Genomic DNA, 15131 nt, shown 5'->3' with positions numbered 1-15131 from the left:
TCCAAATGCCAAGCATCTCAAAAGCCTAGCATCCAAAATCACAGACATAGAGAACAGATTTGTGGTTGCCAAGGGGGTGGAGGGGAGGGAGTGGGATGGACTGTGAGTTTGGGGTGAGTAGGTGCAAACTATTACATTTAGAACAGATAGATAGATAGATAGATAGATAGATAGATAGATAGATAGATAGATAGCAATGAGGTCCTACTATATCACACAGGGAACTATGTCCAATCTCTTGGGATAGAACATGATGGAAGATAATATGAGAAAAAGAATGTATGCCTGGGTCACTTTGCTGTACAGCAGAAATTGGTGCAACATTGTAAATTAACTGTACTTTAATTTTAACAAATAAAATCAAAGGCTGAGAAGCAAGCTGCTTGAGCTCTGTGAAAAGGAGGGTCAAGAGGCTGAAAAAACAGCAAAAGCCTTAGAAAGTCCTAGAGACCATGGAAGAGGCACTCTACGTCTTTTCGGAAGAGCTGCATTGTCACAACCTTAGAGAACAGCACCATGTTGACATTTAGGGAAGTTGCAATATAGACTCAGCTTTAGGAGGATGTCCCCACTCCTCTGACACTGTGGTATGGCTCTGCTGATATATCTGCTTAAAAATCGAACACTCTTTTCCCCTTCCCTAACATACCAGATCAAGCTCACATTTTCTAAATTTTAAGGCCTTTTGCTATCTGAACACCACAACCCTATAGTAATAACCTGAGTCAACTGAGCTGTCATTCATTCAAAACCCTTGGTGAGGGCCCAAGGTGCTTGGCTGTGTGCTGGAGACACATGGTCATTGTCATCGGGAAGCTAAAAGTATAGCAAGGGTCAAACAAGAAATTAGATCATTACAATAGCGACATGAACTCCGCAATGGAGTAAGTATAGGCTTCTGGGGATACACTTCATTTTCGATCTCCAGAAGTTAGAAGAGCCTTTCCTAAATAGGTGATGTCTGAGTAGTTTCCCCAGTAAAGAGGAGGAATTTGTAAAATCCAAGAGAAAAAGACTCAGTCAGTCAGTCAAATAATAACAACCACCAGGACTTACTGTGTGACAGATAACTATGCTAAATTCTTTTTCTGAATTATATGTTGTAAAATCTGCACAATGGTCCCATGAGATAAGTATTATTCTTTTCCTCTGATTATAGGTGTACAAGTGAATATATTGAAACACGAAGATTCTAAGTAACTTACTCAAAATTACACAGTGAAACAGTAGAGGACCTGAAGAGAGAACGTTAGAGATAGAGAAATCATGAAGTGCTTGGTAATCCATATTAAAGAATTTGGATTTTATCTTGAGGACAGTATAGATCCAGTCACTGACTTTTAAATGACAGGGGACAGACATGAGTTTGGGTGGGTCTGTCTATAGTCTAGAATGGCAGGCTCCAGCACAGAGTAACTTTAGAATAATAATCTGCACTTCTTATAATGTTCTTGAAGGACATTCTGACATCAGCCAAATTAGGAATGTACTAATGAGTGAATACAGAGATTGGATTATAACAATGCAGTTTGGTAGTGGGGAGACCAGACAGGGAATAACAGTGGCTTGAATTGAAATACTAAGAGAGACGTCTGAACCAGAGATAGTAGTTAAGGATTCATCAGTTCATAATTCTGATTTAAAAAATAACAACAACAAAACAAGGTGGGTAATGTCATTCAGGGATATGTCCCTACGTGAGAAAACTTATGGTTTGTGAGAGGATGCTGAAAAAACCTCCATTCAAAGGATGAGTGAAGGGAGAATAGCCCACAATGAGAACTTGGCTTTTTTTTTTTTTTTTTTTTTTTTTCAGGGCCGCACCCCAGGCATATGGAAGTTCCCAGGCTATGGGCTGAATCTGAGCTGTAGCTGCTGGCCTATACCACAGCCTCAGCAATGCCAGATCTGAGCTGCTTCTGTGATGTACACCATAGCTCATGGCAACACCAGATCCTTAACCCATTGAGCGAGGCCAGGGATCAAACCTGTGTCTTCATGAATACTAGTCAGATTTTTAAAATATTTCTATTGTTATTTTCCCAATACTGTACAGTATTTTCCCAATACTGTACAGTATTTTTTCTACTGTACAGCATGGTGACCCAGTTACACATACATGTACACATTCTTTTTTCTCACATTATCATGCTCCATCATAAGTGACTAGACATAGTTCTCAGTGCTACACAGCAGGATCTCATTGCTAACCCATTCAAAAAGCAATAGTTTGCATCTGTTAACCCCAAGCTCCCAATCCATCCCACTCCCTCCCCCTCCCCCTTGGCAACCACAAGTCTATTCTGCAAGTCCATGATTTTATTTTCTGTGGAAAGTTTCCTTTGTGCTGTATATTAGATTCCAGATATAAGTGATATCATATGGTATTTGTCTTTGTCTTTCTGACTTACTTCACTCAGGATGAGAGTCTCTAGTTCCATCCGTGTTGCTGAAAATGGCATTGTTTTGTTCTTTTTTATGGCTGAGTAGTATTCTATTATGTATATATACCACATCTTCTTAATCCAATCATCTGTCAATGGACATTTGGGTTGTTTCCATGTCTTGGCTATTGTGAATAGTGCTGCAATGAACATGCAGGTGCATGCATTTATTTTAAGGAAAGTTTTGTCCGGATATAAGCCTAAGAGTGGGGTTGCTGGGTCATATGGTAGTTTTATGTGTAGTTTTCTAAGGTACCTCCATACCGTTCTCCATAGTAGTTACACCAGTTTACATTCCCACCAACAGTGCAGGAGGGTTCCCTTTTCTCCACACCCCCTCCAGCTAGTCAGATTCATTTCTGCTGCCCCAAGATGGAAACTCCCGAGAACTTAGCTTCTTAATGTTCTTTGGAGATGCCATCTTTCATCCTCCCTCTAAGCCATCATACAAACTGCTCCTATCACCTCTATTATCCTCTTCCCCCTTCTTTTCTTTTACTAAATCCCGCCTTTCATTATAAGAACCTTCTCCAACTTTTGTCCAGGATTCAAGTTTACCCTTAGAGAAACTTCAGTTTGTTCCCTAAAAGTTATTATGTATATCCCATCTTGAATCATGATCAATTATTATTTTCTAGTTTTTTCCATGTTAGCTTTGTATGTCATATGAGTTATAAGCTTGTTAAAAACAAGATCACTGTTAACTTTTTTGGGGATACCCTCTAGTTCCTAGAATTGAACTCTAGTAGATGTTCACTAGGCATCTAATGATCAGTGTTTGCTGAATCGCTCCCCAGCATTCTATGTGATGAATATGAGCTATATGTCCCAATATGCACAGAGTATATGGACCTGTTGTTCTGATGTAATGACCAAAGTGCAAAATTGTCTCTGTTTAGGCAATAAATTGTATACTTTCTCTGCTGATAATACAATCAATATTTTTTATATAGCATTTTTAAATGATATTATTTCTAACACGAATATCATTTTGTTTGGGGAATTAAGATGTTTAAGTTGTTTTCCCACATGTAGTATAAGGATTGTTTGTGTCATTATAGACGTCAAATGTTTCTGTTGCTGGCCTGTTAAATTGCCAGACATCATGGTCTATTACAAGGTCATGCGTGTTTTTTTTTTTCCTTTTCATTAATATCAAATGATACAATAACATTGACTTATATGTATTATATGCCATTAAATTATAATTTTAGAAATGCCATATACCTTTACATGTTTGTTTAAAGATAACCTTTTTGAATAAATAGCATTTTTCCTCTAAAAGCAGGATTATTACTTTCACTCATTTTCAGGAAACATTTCATCATTTTTAACTTATTTAAACCTGCAATTCATGGGAAAAGAAACTTTTCCTCATTCAATGATGGTGATATTTTATAGAGGGCAAAATCTAGATTGTCAAGCTCTTGGTTAAATACAATTTGAAATTTTTCTGAAACCAAAAGTAAGGTCTTGCTATAGTATTACCTTTGCTTCTTGAATTAGGAAGTTAGGATTCCAGACAATAAAAATTCACTAGCTGATGCCCAAATCCTCATCAAACATTTGTTTTTCTACCCAGGCCATCTACTGTGACATCCGAAAAGGAAATAGATACCATTCTTTTTTGTGATCTACACATTCTCCCTGGGTAATTCTCAGTTCCCTCATTTCCCTGGTCAAAGTGGCATTAATCCTGTGAGAATAGTTCATCTGTGCTCTGGATAATCGGTGTTTACTAGAACAGCACAGAGTGTCTCTGTTTATGTCTGACAAAGTAGTTATAAATCACACTTCTTCAGATCATAAATACACATTTATCTTTAGAATATATCACCAACTGAGTCATTTTGATGTAAATATTGCACCTCTTAAATATGATGATAATAGAGGCTGTGAATCTACAGATTTGTGCAAGTGCTCCTTTTTCAATAACTGAAAATATTTAAATCGCAGAAGTTTTAACATCCTGTGAGAAGTGACAGACAGAATGGGACCTAAGAAACTTTCAAGTATTTTCTCTGCATTATGAATAAGGCTGACTCACTCGCTTCTGCAAAGGAATTATAATACTTTTTCTAAGTTGATAGGTTTTGGTTGTGCTGGGACCAGCAGCCCAGAAATGACTCCTTAGCTTCCTTCCTCCTTTTACTTCTGTCCTCACATGGAAAGGGCTCTATGGCAAAGGGTTATAAACAAAACAAGGTGAGCAATGGTCTGCAAATTGTCTCACTCTTTCCAAAGACCTGTGGGAATTGTCCAGCTTTATCAGTCTGGTGAAAAGGCTGCCTTTGGATAGGAGGTCCCCAAGATGATGCAGAATCTACATTGTGATGGCATTACCATCTCTTACTGGTTGGCATCCTTGTCTGGAAACTGTCTCAATTGGCTGTAATTTTACTTGAAGGTTAAAGCACAGATTTTTATATGTATCTTCTGTTCTCTGAATGTGAAAAATATAAAGTACACCTACATTCACTTCTAACCGGCTTGTAATTCAGCAGATTTTTGTTTTACTCTGAAACCTGGAGTTGAATTGTCTTGAGCCGGAAGGCATTCAAGCTGCTGTTTTTCACTCAGCTATATTTTTCTATAAGCATCTAATTGTTTCAAAAAGTGATGTACAGTTTGCAAAAACCTGAATCTAATGCAAATAAGTCTGTACAGCACTAATGTTAACAGGTGTTCTCATTAATGTAAGTAGACATGGAACAATTCTTGAATGTTTTATAAACACTCATAATCATTGCAAAATATGTTACAATGGCATAGAGATACATACCTCAACATCTTTTATTCTTGTTGTGCAGTCTCAGCACTTATTAATAAGACATGTGTGAGTAATAAACTAGGGGTAACACTACCTGTTTCTACTTAAGTCACTGTATTTTAAATTAGCTAATACTTCTAAACAAAATATTGGTAACATAACTACTGCCACCTGTCCTCCCACAGTTTGCTTGTTTATTAGTGTTAGTAATGCTTTACTGAAAGTAATAGCTGCCAACATTGAAGGACCAGCAGTGAGTACCTTTGCATCACTGAGGTTCTCTAATGAGTTGACCCATTAACCTAAGGATTAACTCTTGAAAATCCTAAACTGTTTCCAATTCCCCATACTGTCAACATGCAATTAGAAAGATCCATATGAAGGGTGAGATTCTTGCATGATTTAGTATAGATTACCCCTGCAAAACACATGGTAGCTTTGGAATATGACCAAGAACATTCTATTCTAGGAATATGTTATTCAAATACTGACCCACACTTGGTACTTCCGGACTCCTCCATTTAATCCTATTGTCTGAAGTCTAGGGCTTATTGGCTGATGGGAAAACATAGTGTCATACTATTGTTCCCAATCTTCAAAATGGATTGCCTACTCTACTCTGGTAAAAAGTTTTGTCATTAGATGTCAAACTATTTACATGGCCTGAAAGAAGGCAGTGATGTTGTAACCTTCAAATTTTTATTACAATGGAGGATGAGTTAAATATACTATGGCATACCAAACAATAGAGTATATCACATTCAATGAAATGTAAAAGTAGATAAAAGTTTACATATCGTTTATTTTGTGCTCTTAGGCATGGGTTGTGCAGCCACATCCTGGGTAGACAATTGCCCTTGGCTTCAGAGTGATTATAGTATACTGGGGGGTGGGGAGGGGAACAGAGAAATTAATAGGCAATTGCAATGCAGACCAGTATGGCCTATAATGAAATAGAAGCAGGATATCATAGAGCACTTAGGAAGGACATCTATTTCAGAGAAGCCTTTCCTAAAAAGATGACATCTAAATTGATTTGAATGAGAGTTCCCATTGTGTCTCAGTGGGTTAAGAGCCTAATTAGTATCCTTGAAGATGCAGGTTTGAACCCTGGCCTCGCTCAGTGGGTTAAGGATCCAGCACATTGTCACAAGCTGCGGCATAGGTTGAAGATGTGGCTTGATCTGGTGTTGCTATGGCTGTGGTGTAGGTCAGCAGCTGCAGCTCCATTTCTACCCCTAGCCTGGGAACTTCCATATGCAGCAGCTGTGGCCCTAAAAAGAAAAAAACAAACCAAAAAATTTATTTGAAAGGTATGATAGAGAAAGGCAGAGGGTTCTGTGCAGGGGAAACAATCTACTCTGAGGGAAGAAATAAGAATTAGTATGGGATAGATAGACAAAAATTTTTTCAGTATGGCTGGATTCTAGAAAGACATAGAAAAACATGGAACGGGGGCTGCAGATCAAGTAGGTGGCAGAGCACAAGGGGTCTGGCAATCTGAATTAAAGGATTTGTGCTACAATGTAATAGCTATGGGGAATCAGAATAATATCAAGCAGAGGAATTGGGAAGATAAGATACAAATTTCAGAGAGACCACAATGGCTACAAAATACAGATTAGAAGGGAAAACGTGGATGAGATGATGGAAAGACAAAAGGATATTGTTATTAAATCCATGTGGAAAATGATAGATTTTTAAATGCATTAAAAATTACATCACAGTATACATGATATTTTCATTAAAATATAAACACATATACAGTGTTTATCCATGAGTCAAAAAAAAAAAAATGAGGAATAGACAATTCAGTGTACCTTGGGGAAAAGGGAAATTTTGTGTTTAAGTTATACATTTATATTTGTGAAAATTTGTAAACTGCGTGTTACTTAAATAAATACAGAAATAGTAAAACTAATTTGAAAGTAGGGGGACAGTAGATTCCCGAATGTCATGTGATTAAATGAGTAATTTTGCACAGTGAATAGAGCTCAGGCTAGATACTGATATGTGACTGGCAGTGATTGGTTGAGCGGTGGGTACCAGTGAACATAAGCCCTGGAAAAATGAGTTTATCTAGAGGTGACACTCCCCCTAAAGTTTAAAAATTAATGTTAACAGCAGTAAAACTCTAGGCTGATATCTTTATACACCAACTGCTTCGATTAGTCACTTTTTCAGTTGTTTTTCATATGAACACCACAGGCAAAAGTTTTGGTGTAGCTGACTGTAAAACTGTAGAAACTGCTAAACTATCTACTAATTACTTGGATAGTATTCTTTCATGAATATTGAGAAGACTGTTTCTCAGTACTTAAACTATTTTTACTACAGATAAAAGGATGAACATGAGTTGTGGGGTTTTTTTCCCTTTGGGTTTGGGTATTTCATTAATAAGCAGCAAGGTAGAGTGGGCAAGTGCTTCAGGGTGCAAATGTTCACTACAGGACCAATTTTATTATGCAGAACAAATCTGTGTTGTAAGAATGCATGGACCAAATTATTTGAGTGTCGAAGGCACAGCTCAATTTCAATTAAAAAGCACCATTTCTTGAAAGTTTGGCTTTAAACCTTAGATTTCGAACACACTAAAGATCTGTCATGTACGTAGGCCAACATTTGTTTACTTTCCATTAAATAAGAAATTGCTTACATGAGCAGGTTATTCTGATATGATGACACCACTGAGGGTTCCAATAAATGTACATGCAAATCAATCAAACCCAAACACATTGAAAACATATCCAGTAAACATCTGGAAACTAATGAACGCACATTTGTTAACACAGGGGGAGTTGTGGAAATGGAGGATCCACTGGTGGCCAGGCTTATTTAGTAGCATGTGGATTTAAGAACATTTCTCCGAGTCAGAAGAAATAGAGTAATTATAACATAAGGTTCAACATCTTTAGATATGTAGAACATTTTCCGTTGCTTAAAACAAATATTCCCTAAGAAAGTATAAAACATTTTTCTGACTTGCAAAGTTTTTGCAGTCTATCATTTAAATTACTTAAATAAAGGGAGCTTTACTGGTCCCCAAAGCTGAGAATATAACACCCTCCATGCATATTAGCTTGATCTTCTTGACAGACCAGAAAAGTGTTTGTGTGTGCCAATTAAAACAAAAATGGATCCCTAGTGGCTTGTTCCTCACACAACTTCTGAAGACTGCTATCATTGTTTGCTAGGGTAACCCTGGATAAGGCCACTATCCAAAGTAAACAAACTTTTCAAAACTTTCATGACAGATGGGGGTTACAAATGCATTTTAATAAGAGTTGCCAAAGCAACCTTTTTTTTATAATCAGCATATATTTACTTAACATCTAGCAACATTGGGAACACAAGGCAAATTCTTTCTCACAAAATGTTTTAACAAGTAACATCGTTGGAAAGACAAATTGAAGACCTTTTACTTCTAACTGATATTTTACCCTTAGTTTTATGTTAGCTTTGCTCTACATGTTAAGAAAAATATTAAGGGTTACTCAAACCAGACTGTAATTTGAGACAGATATGCAGTTTGATAATGTAATTTCTTTGGTGGTCATAAACACCTTTGAGACCAAGGAATTTAACTATTAGTATAACCATGACAAGCTCCATATCAAGTGTGAAGTTTGATGCAAGATTGCAAAATGAAAAAAGAATGTTAATCTGAGGGATATTTTTTAAAGCATCATTGCTTCAATTTTAGGTCTTGATATCTTACCATGATGTATCAAAATATGTATTTTATGCTGTTAGAATTAAAGATATAGCCAAAATTAATATAAAAATAATTTTCACTTAAATGGATTTACTATACTTTGACATACTTTTTTACCTACTTAATTTAAAAATGATGATTTCATCAAGATGTTTAAAGTATGTCCAAATATAGTAGTAATGAAATCCCATTCCTCTTAAGTGAGTAATGTGCTTATTTGTAGAATCACTGTAGCCACATCATTTAACATTTTTTAAGGCTCTTTGGATATCTGACATTTTTAATTACTAAGGCAGAGTAAACCCTCCTTAGGCTCATAGTCAGTTTGATCCTAAGCAGAATGTGAAAGATATTTAATTAAAATATAGGATTGTTTTAGTCCTTTCGAGGATCTCAAGTTTTTTGGGTGCATCAATTCTGCTTTAAATATATTATTTTCATAACAGTATAGTGGTTATTTTGAGAGGAAAAAAATATCTGCATAAGGATATTGGGTGATCTTTTAAAATTGTACCATCTTTATCATAATAGTAAAGAAACAAGCAACCCTTGTCTAAGGTCTGTATTCCAAATTTCATAGCTGGAACCAAATGTGGTCCTTTCCCCATGTGCACAGAGTCCTTGACTGTATACAACTGTTTGCTGAGGACTAGTGAACCAGAAATCAAGATCTTTGTAATCTGTTAATTCTATCATTTAAAATGATGTCAATTTGATAGAATGGCATTCTCATTTTCCTCATTTGCTTCAATTTCTTCATTTACAAAATGACTTTATGATAGTGGAGGAAAGCTGCATTTGAAGAATGTTCATTATGTGCTTTGAGATCATTAAAGCTGATATCACTTTGCATACCAAGTGACAGTATTCACATCCTTAATGTACTAAGTTCTGATACAATCAACCTTTAAAGAAGAACACATCATGACCAAGAGTTTATGCATAATTCCATGATGTAAATGTGTCTGCAGTAATTACTTCTCCTATAAAGTCTTGACTTGAGCATTGTCTGTGCTATTCACCTTGGGACTTAGTATAAGCTATTTTCTGTTGTTGTTTATCTTTATATACATATGTCCTGTTTATCCAAACAGATTGTGAGCTCTTGAGGGTGGTGGTTTTGTATCTCTAGCTTCTAACCATGCGCCTTGCACTTAATAAGTATTTAACCAGTCCTTGTTGATGATTAAGGGGATGTTCTGTGAGAAATACATTCTCTTATTCTCCTGAACTAAGAAATCTTCATGGGATTTATTCTGCAGCGGAAAGTTGTTACTGTAAAAGAGGTGAACACATGTCACTGTTTAACTCTTGCAACTTTGATAGTCCCCCAAACATGCATTTGAGGTCAGCTGAAACAGAAGTGGTAGACAATATTTAACTGTCAAATATATTTTACTGATGAGGGATCTATAATATAAAGTTGTCCATTGATCATTATCATATACATTTGGTTAATATTTATAAAAGACTGAAAGTAACTAATTGAAAATGTCTATGATATTTACTCCATGGAGCTATGAATAGTTTTGTTCTTTCATTATCTTTATTTTTTCCCAAAAACTCCACAGTAAGTTTAATAATTTTTGTAATGAGAAAAAAAAATGTGAGGCTCTGAAAATTTTTTGTTTCTATTCTGGTAAACTAAGTACGGAAATTTTTAATAATATAAACGGCATTTTACATATCGCTTTCTCATTTAAATTAAAATCTAACAGAGGAAAGACTGTCAGAATGCATTTTGACAAAGGCAATACTTAGTTGACAAATACTGAAAAGGGCAATACAGCAGTACTTAAGTAAACATAAATACTACTTATTGAAACTCTTTTAGGATGTTTTGAATTATTATAACAAAAACTCCATTTGTTAGTTAAAGCCTGGAAAACAAATTTCTTCTCTCCTTTTCTCTAGTGGAGTTTGGAGCTGGGAATAAACCTGTCTCCATCTTCCATAGAACCATAACAAGGAAACAGACTAAGTAAGGTTCCTAGCCCAAGGGAAAACTTGTTGAATTAATACTAAAATCTTGAGAAATGTTTCTATTCAGCACAATGCCCAGTGGTTATTCTTATATCATTTCTTAGGCATCCATTTATTACCAGCAAGAGTTCAGTGGATCTTTATTTGGTGAGAAAAGTTTTAGGCAAATTTCTCCAGACAGGTGTTTAAATATATCTATTCTTGACAACACCAGAAAATGTCTTTGAGACTGCTTTGGAGCCAGGATATATCCCTTCAAAATATAATTTGGTGAAGATAAAAGATTTGTCTAAAGTAGGCTTTGGAGCAAAAAAAAAAAAAATGGAGACCAGTATCTCTTGTCTAAACCCATTATGTTTTCTGTTAAGTTTTTCCTTCATCTACCTTGTCCCAGTAAATGTCACTTAGGCAAAGCATGATATAGAAATACATTAGCCTAGCCTATTATCAAATCTTGTATGTCTATTATCAGTTCCGTATCACTCTAGATTGTCATCAGGAGTTATTCAATCAAAAAGTTTAGTCAAAGCTAATATTTACTGCTATCTTTTTTTTCTCAAGTGTTGAAAATTGGATTTTTCAAAGTGCAGGTATGATTTAGCAAACTATTTATCAGAAAACCTAAAGAGGTGATATTAAACAAAAGAAGTGGATTGAGAAATCTGAATTCAATTGGTTTTACCAGCCAAAGATTTTGAAATCGCTTTCCTGTGAGTGACTGGAATGGAGCAGAACAAAGTCAATTACTGACTGTAATTAAGAAGTGGATGCATTTAAACTGTAGAGAGCAGTAGCAGACTTCTCCAGACTGCCTAGGAACTTCAAAGATTTGTAGGAAGACAGTGCAAAGGATATAAACTGTATCTTTCCGATAGCATGTTTTGAATGAATTGCATTCACATAGTTCTCTGATCCCAAAACGAATTCATAAATCACTGATTATATATGATTAATGCACTAATATACTTGGACAAAGAAACTTTTAAAATACATTTTGATTTTGGTTGTGCTAGCAGCAAATATCCCCTTTGCATTGCATAGCATGTGCCCCAAATGCAAATGCACTGCTGAAGAACTTATATTTTATCACTGTTTGAATTTACTGGACTGAAAACTCAACTATGTTGACTCTTTCCTAAACCCTTAGAATACTGTAAATCTAATTATGTTGTTTCTGGTACTTTAAAAATATTCCTTTTTATAATTTTAATAATGGTTTATTTATAATGGCAGAGAAATAGATTGTACATTGGGTTTGGGCTAATTCGTTTTTCTTTGTGTATGTTAACAAATGGTGACATTATATAATCAAAATATTTATGTTTGGATTAGGATGATGGTAGAGGTCAAGGGCATTACTAGTTTCCTTGGGTTAGTTAGAAGTGACCTTATATTTTTAGATTACTATTTCTGTGGCAGCACTTTATAAAGTAAATATTTGGAACTTTATGTAAGAAAAGAACATTGCAAGGGTGTTCAGATAATTAAGCAAACATCAGCTTAACTGTGTTTTGCTAGATACATAAAACAGAGGACTATTTGGAGGCTATTTTGAGTCATTCTGAATGCTACATGTAACTACTTAAAGAGTGATTGGCCCTGTAATCTGTCAAATTCTAGTGTGGGTTATTAAATTCCTCTTATTTTCTAATCTTTCACTCCTCATAATTGCATGTTCTTGGGATAGTTCCTCTTCTTACAATTGCAGAAAGTTGAAATCCAACTCATTCAAGAATGGCTGCATTGCAACACTGAGTAATGATACATCTCTACATAGTTTTTTTTCCCCTAAAAATCAATGCAAATAAATATATATGTATGTGTGTACTCAAAGATTTCTTTAAAACTCTAGGATCATTGTCATTAAATGTTGGCATAAGGATTATTGAAACCTTCAGAGTTAGCTATTTTGGATAATAACTGTCACTTTAATGATAGGATTATAGAGACATTTTATAGCATGATTTGAGATTTTCTGAACCTGTCACATTTGAGCATTTACCTCCCATTTAGAGCAAGTAAGGCAGAGAAGAGGTGACCAACTCCTGATTGAGTAGTTTGAAATGTCGGTCCTCTAAACCTCTGAAGCCTCGGTAGATGTGCCACAATAGCTGGGAAATGTTCATTTTCCTGTTGAAACAAAACATCAGTAATACAGAGAGAATATCTTCACTATTCAGATGATGGCCTGATACAAAAAGCATGTCCACACTCTAATCAAATTATTCTCTATGTAGTGGTAAATGTATAAAATCAAGAGCATTGCTGTTTTCTATAGGGTCACATCCTTCTCTCAAAATCCTGGGGAGAAAAAGATTCCTGTAATGAAAAACATATAGTTGCTTGCTAAATATTGCCAACTACTTAACAGCACTAAGAATCTGGAACAGGAATGTTCACTTGATAAATACTATCCATGAAAGGTTCAAATATGTAAATGAACCTTTATTCTAATGTACTCCCTTTGCAGGGAAATTGGTCCTTTATTACCTTCCTATAGATCTTTATGATAGGAAAGTAGAAATAGCCAAATGTTATTCATTAGAATGACCTTTTAGAAAAGTCTGCATTAGTCTCTTTGGTAAATAATCTGTTTTAGTGCCCTCCATAAAAGGAAATCAAATATAGAGATACTATTAGATTTGAAAAAGACAAACAGGAAAGAGCCAAAAGTGCAGAATGAATTCTGACACACCCGGGTACATTTTTCTGAGGTTCTGACTTAAGTGGATACTGTCTGCATTATTCTGAACTTCCTGGCTTGCTTCTCCTTGAGCTGGAATAGTTCAGCTTTAGACCTACTCTGAGTTAATCGTTCTGTTATTAAAACAATAATGTATTTATTATGACATGAAAAAAACAGTTTATAGAGAGCAGTTCAAATGATCGAAGTCTCCCAGTTCCCAGAAAGACAATTACTGGAAAACAAGAAAATGTCTCAGTGTATTAAAGTGTGTTTTTTTAAAAGGATATATGTTTTTTAAAAGTAAGAGATTTATTTTATATGGTTTGCTTACCTGTCTTTTTTTTTTTTTTTTTTTAGATCACAACAGTATCAGGAAATGAGTTTCTTCTTCAGTCAGATATTGACTTCATCATATTGGATTGGTTCCACGCTATCAAAAATGCAATTGACAGATTGGTATGTATTTGTTTTGGCTGTTACCTTTATTAATTAGACTGTAGGCATTTAAATCTATTGCTTAGGCATATAACACACATGCATTTAACTGGATCCTACAAACTGAGAGTTATTAAATTAAGTTTACCCAGAGTCCACTAAAACCATTTTCACCAGACAGGATTTGTGGAACTAAATGTCATTTGATTTCTCTCTTTCAAAAACACAGAGCATTCACAGACATTCATTTACTGAAGGCTGTAAAAAGCACACAGGAGCTTAATAACTACTAAATTTTCACATTTTCAGTTTATGCAATCTGTAATACATAGTCTTGAAAATAAATATCAGTGTCTACGTTCACTGTTATAATACCAGTAAATAATAATCCTTTGCACAGCTAAACTAGATTGTTCTTCTCATGAAAAGTACATATCTAGAATTTCAAGAAATTACCCTAAAGTCACACATTTAGAGTATGCTCTTAAAATAGTCAATTATTTAAAACTACTCATTTTGTACTGTTTCTAGACCAAACATCTTATTTTAGAACAGTAATATTTTGCAAAATCTTGAGACGGAAATATTCTTGAGAGCTTTTAGTAAGGTATACAATAAAAATACCGTATTTTGTGTAATTTTATTGCCATTTAATTGCACACTTCCATTATATTATTTGGAGATCAAAATTTAAAAAAATAAAACATCAGTAGACTTTTCCCCATCATTAATATAGGTACACATGAGTCCCCCCCCCACACACACACAAAGAGTTTTTTATTGCCATTAAAAGTGGACTCAAGTCAAACTGCCTGAATTTGAAAGTTTAAATCCTGGTTCTGTCATTTACTAGCTGTGTGGCCTTAGGCAAATTACTTATCTCTTTTGGCTTCAGTCTCCTTGTCTGGAAAATAAGGATAGTAATAACACCAATCTCATGGGATTACTGTGATGATTAATTTAGTTAATGGATGGAGTGCTTGGGATAGACACAGCATTTAGTATATTTTATATATATGTATATAACTTATAAATATGTAAAATTAATTTGAATATTGACCTTAGCATAGGGCCCCTACCTCAAAATAATTATTTTAT

The 15131-nt window shown here is 35.0% G+C and overlaps 1 protein-coding gene across 8 annotated transcripts in view; it reads left to right on the top strand.

The window, feature by feature from the left end:
• Positions 1 to 15131, top strand: part of ARHGAP15 (Rho GTPase activating protein 15) — a 623564-nt gene that overhangs the window by 291531 nt on the left and 316902 nt on the right. For 7 of the 8 annotated variants that reach the window (XM_084998895.1, XM_021076335.2, XM_084998893.1 and 4 more), the window contains one exon: positions 13956 to 14054. In XM_084998895.1, coding sequence (XP_084855021.1) covers positions 13956 to 14054 — 99 coding nt within the window. Of the gene's footprint in view, positions 1 to 13586; positions 13864 to 13955; positions 14055 to 15131 lie in introns of those variants that run through there. The other variant, XM_084998897.1, reaches the window with a different exon arrangement.

Source organism: Sus scrofa, chromosome 15 (genome assembly GCF_054392235.1).
Source record: "Sus scrofa isolate SSC_HxYL_T2T_F1_AM1 chromosome 15, Sscrofa_HxYL_maternal_Yorkshire_Landrace_v2.0, whole genome shotgun sequence".
In the NCBI taxonomy this organism is placed as follows: Eukaryota; Metazoa; Chordata; class Mammalia; order Artiodactyla; family Suidae; genus Sus; species Sus scrofa.
The sequence above is the reverse complement of the archived record's forward strand: the minus strand, read 5'-3'. Positions and strand labels throughout refer to the sequence as shown.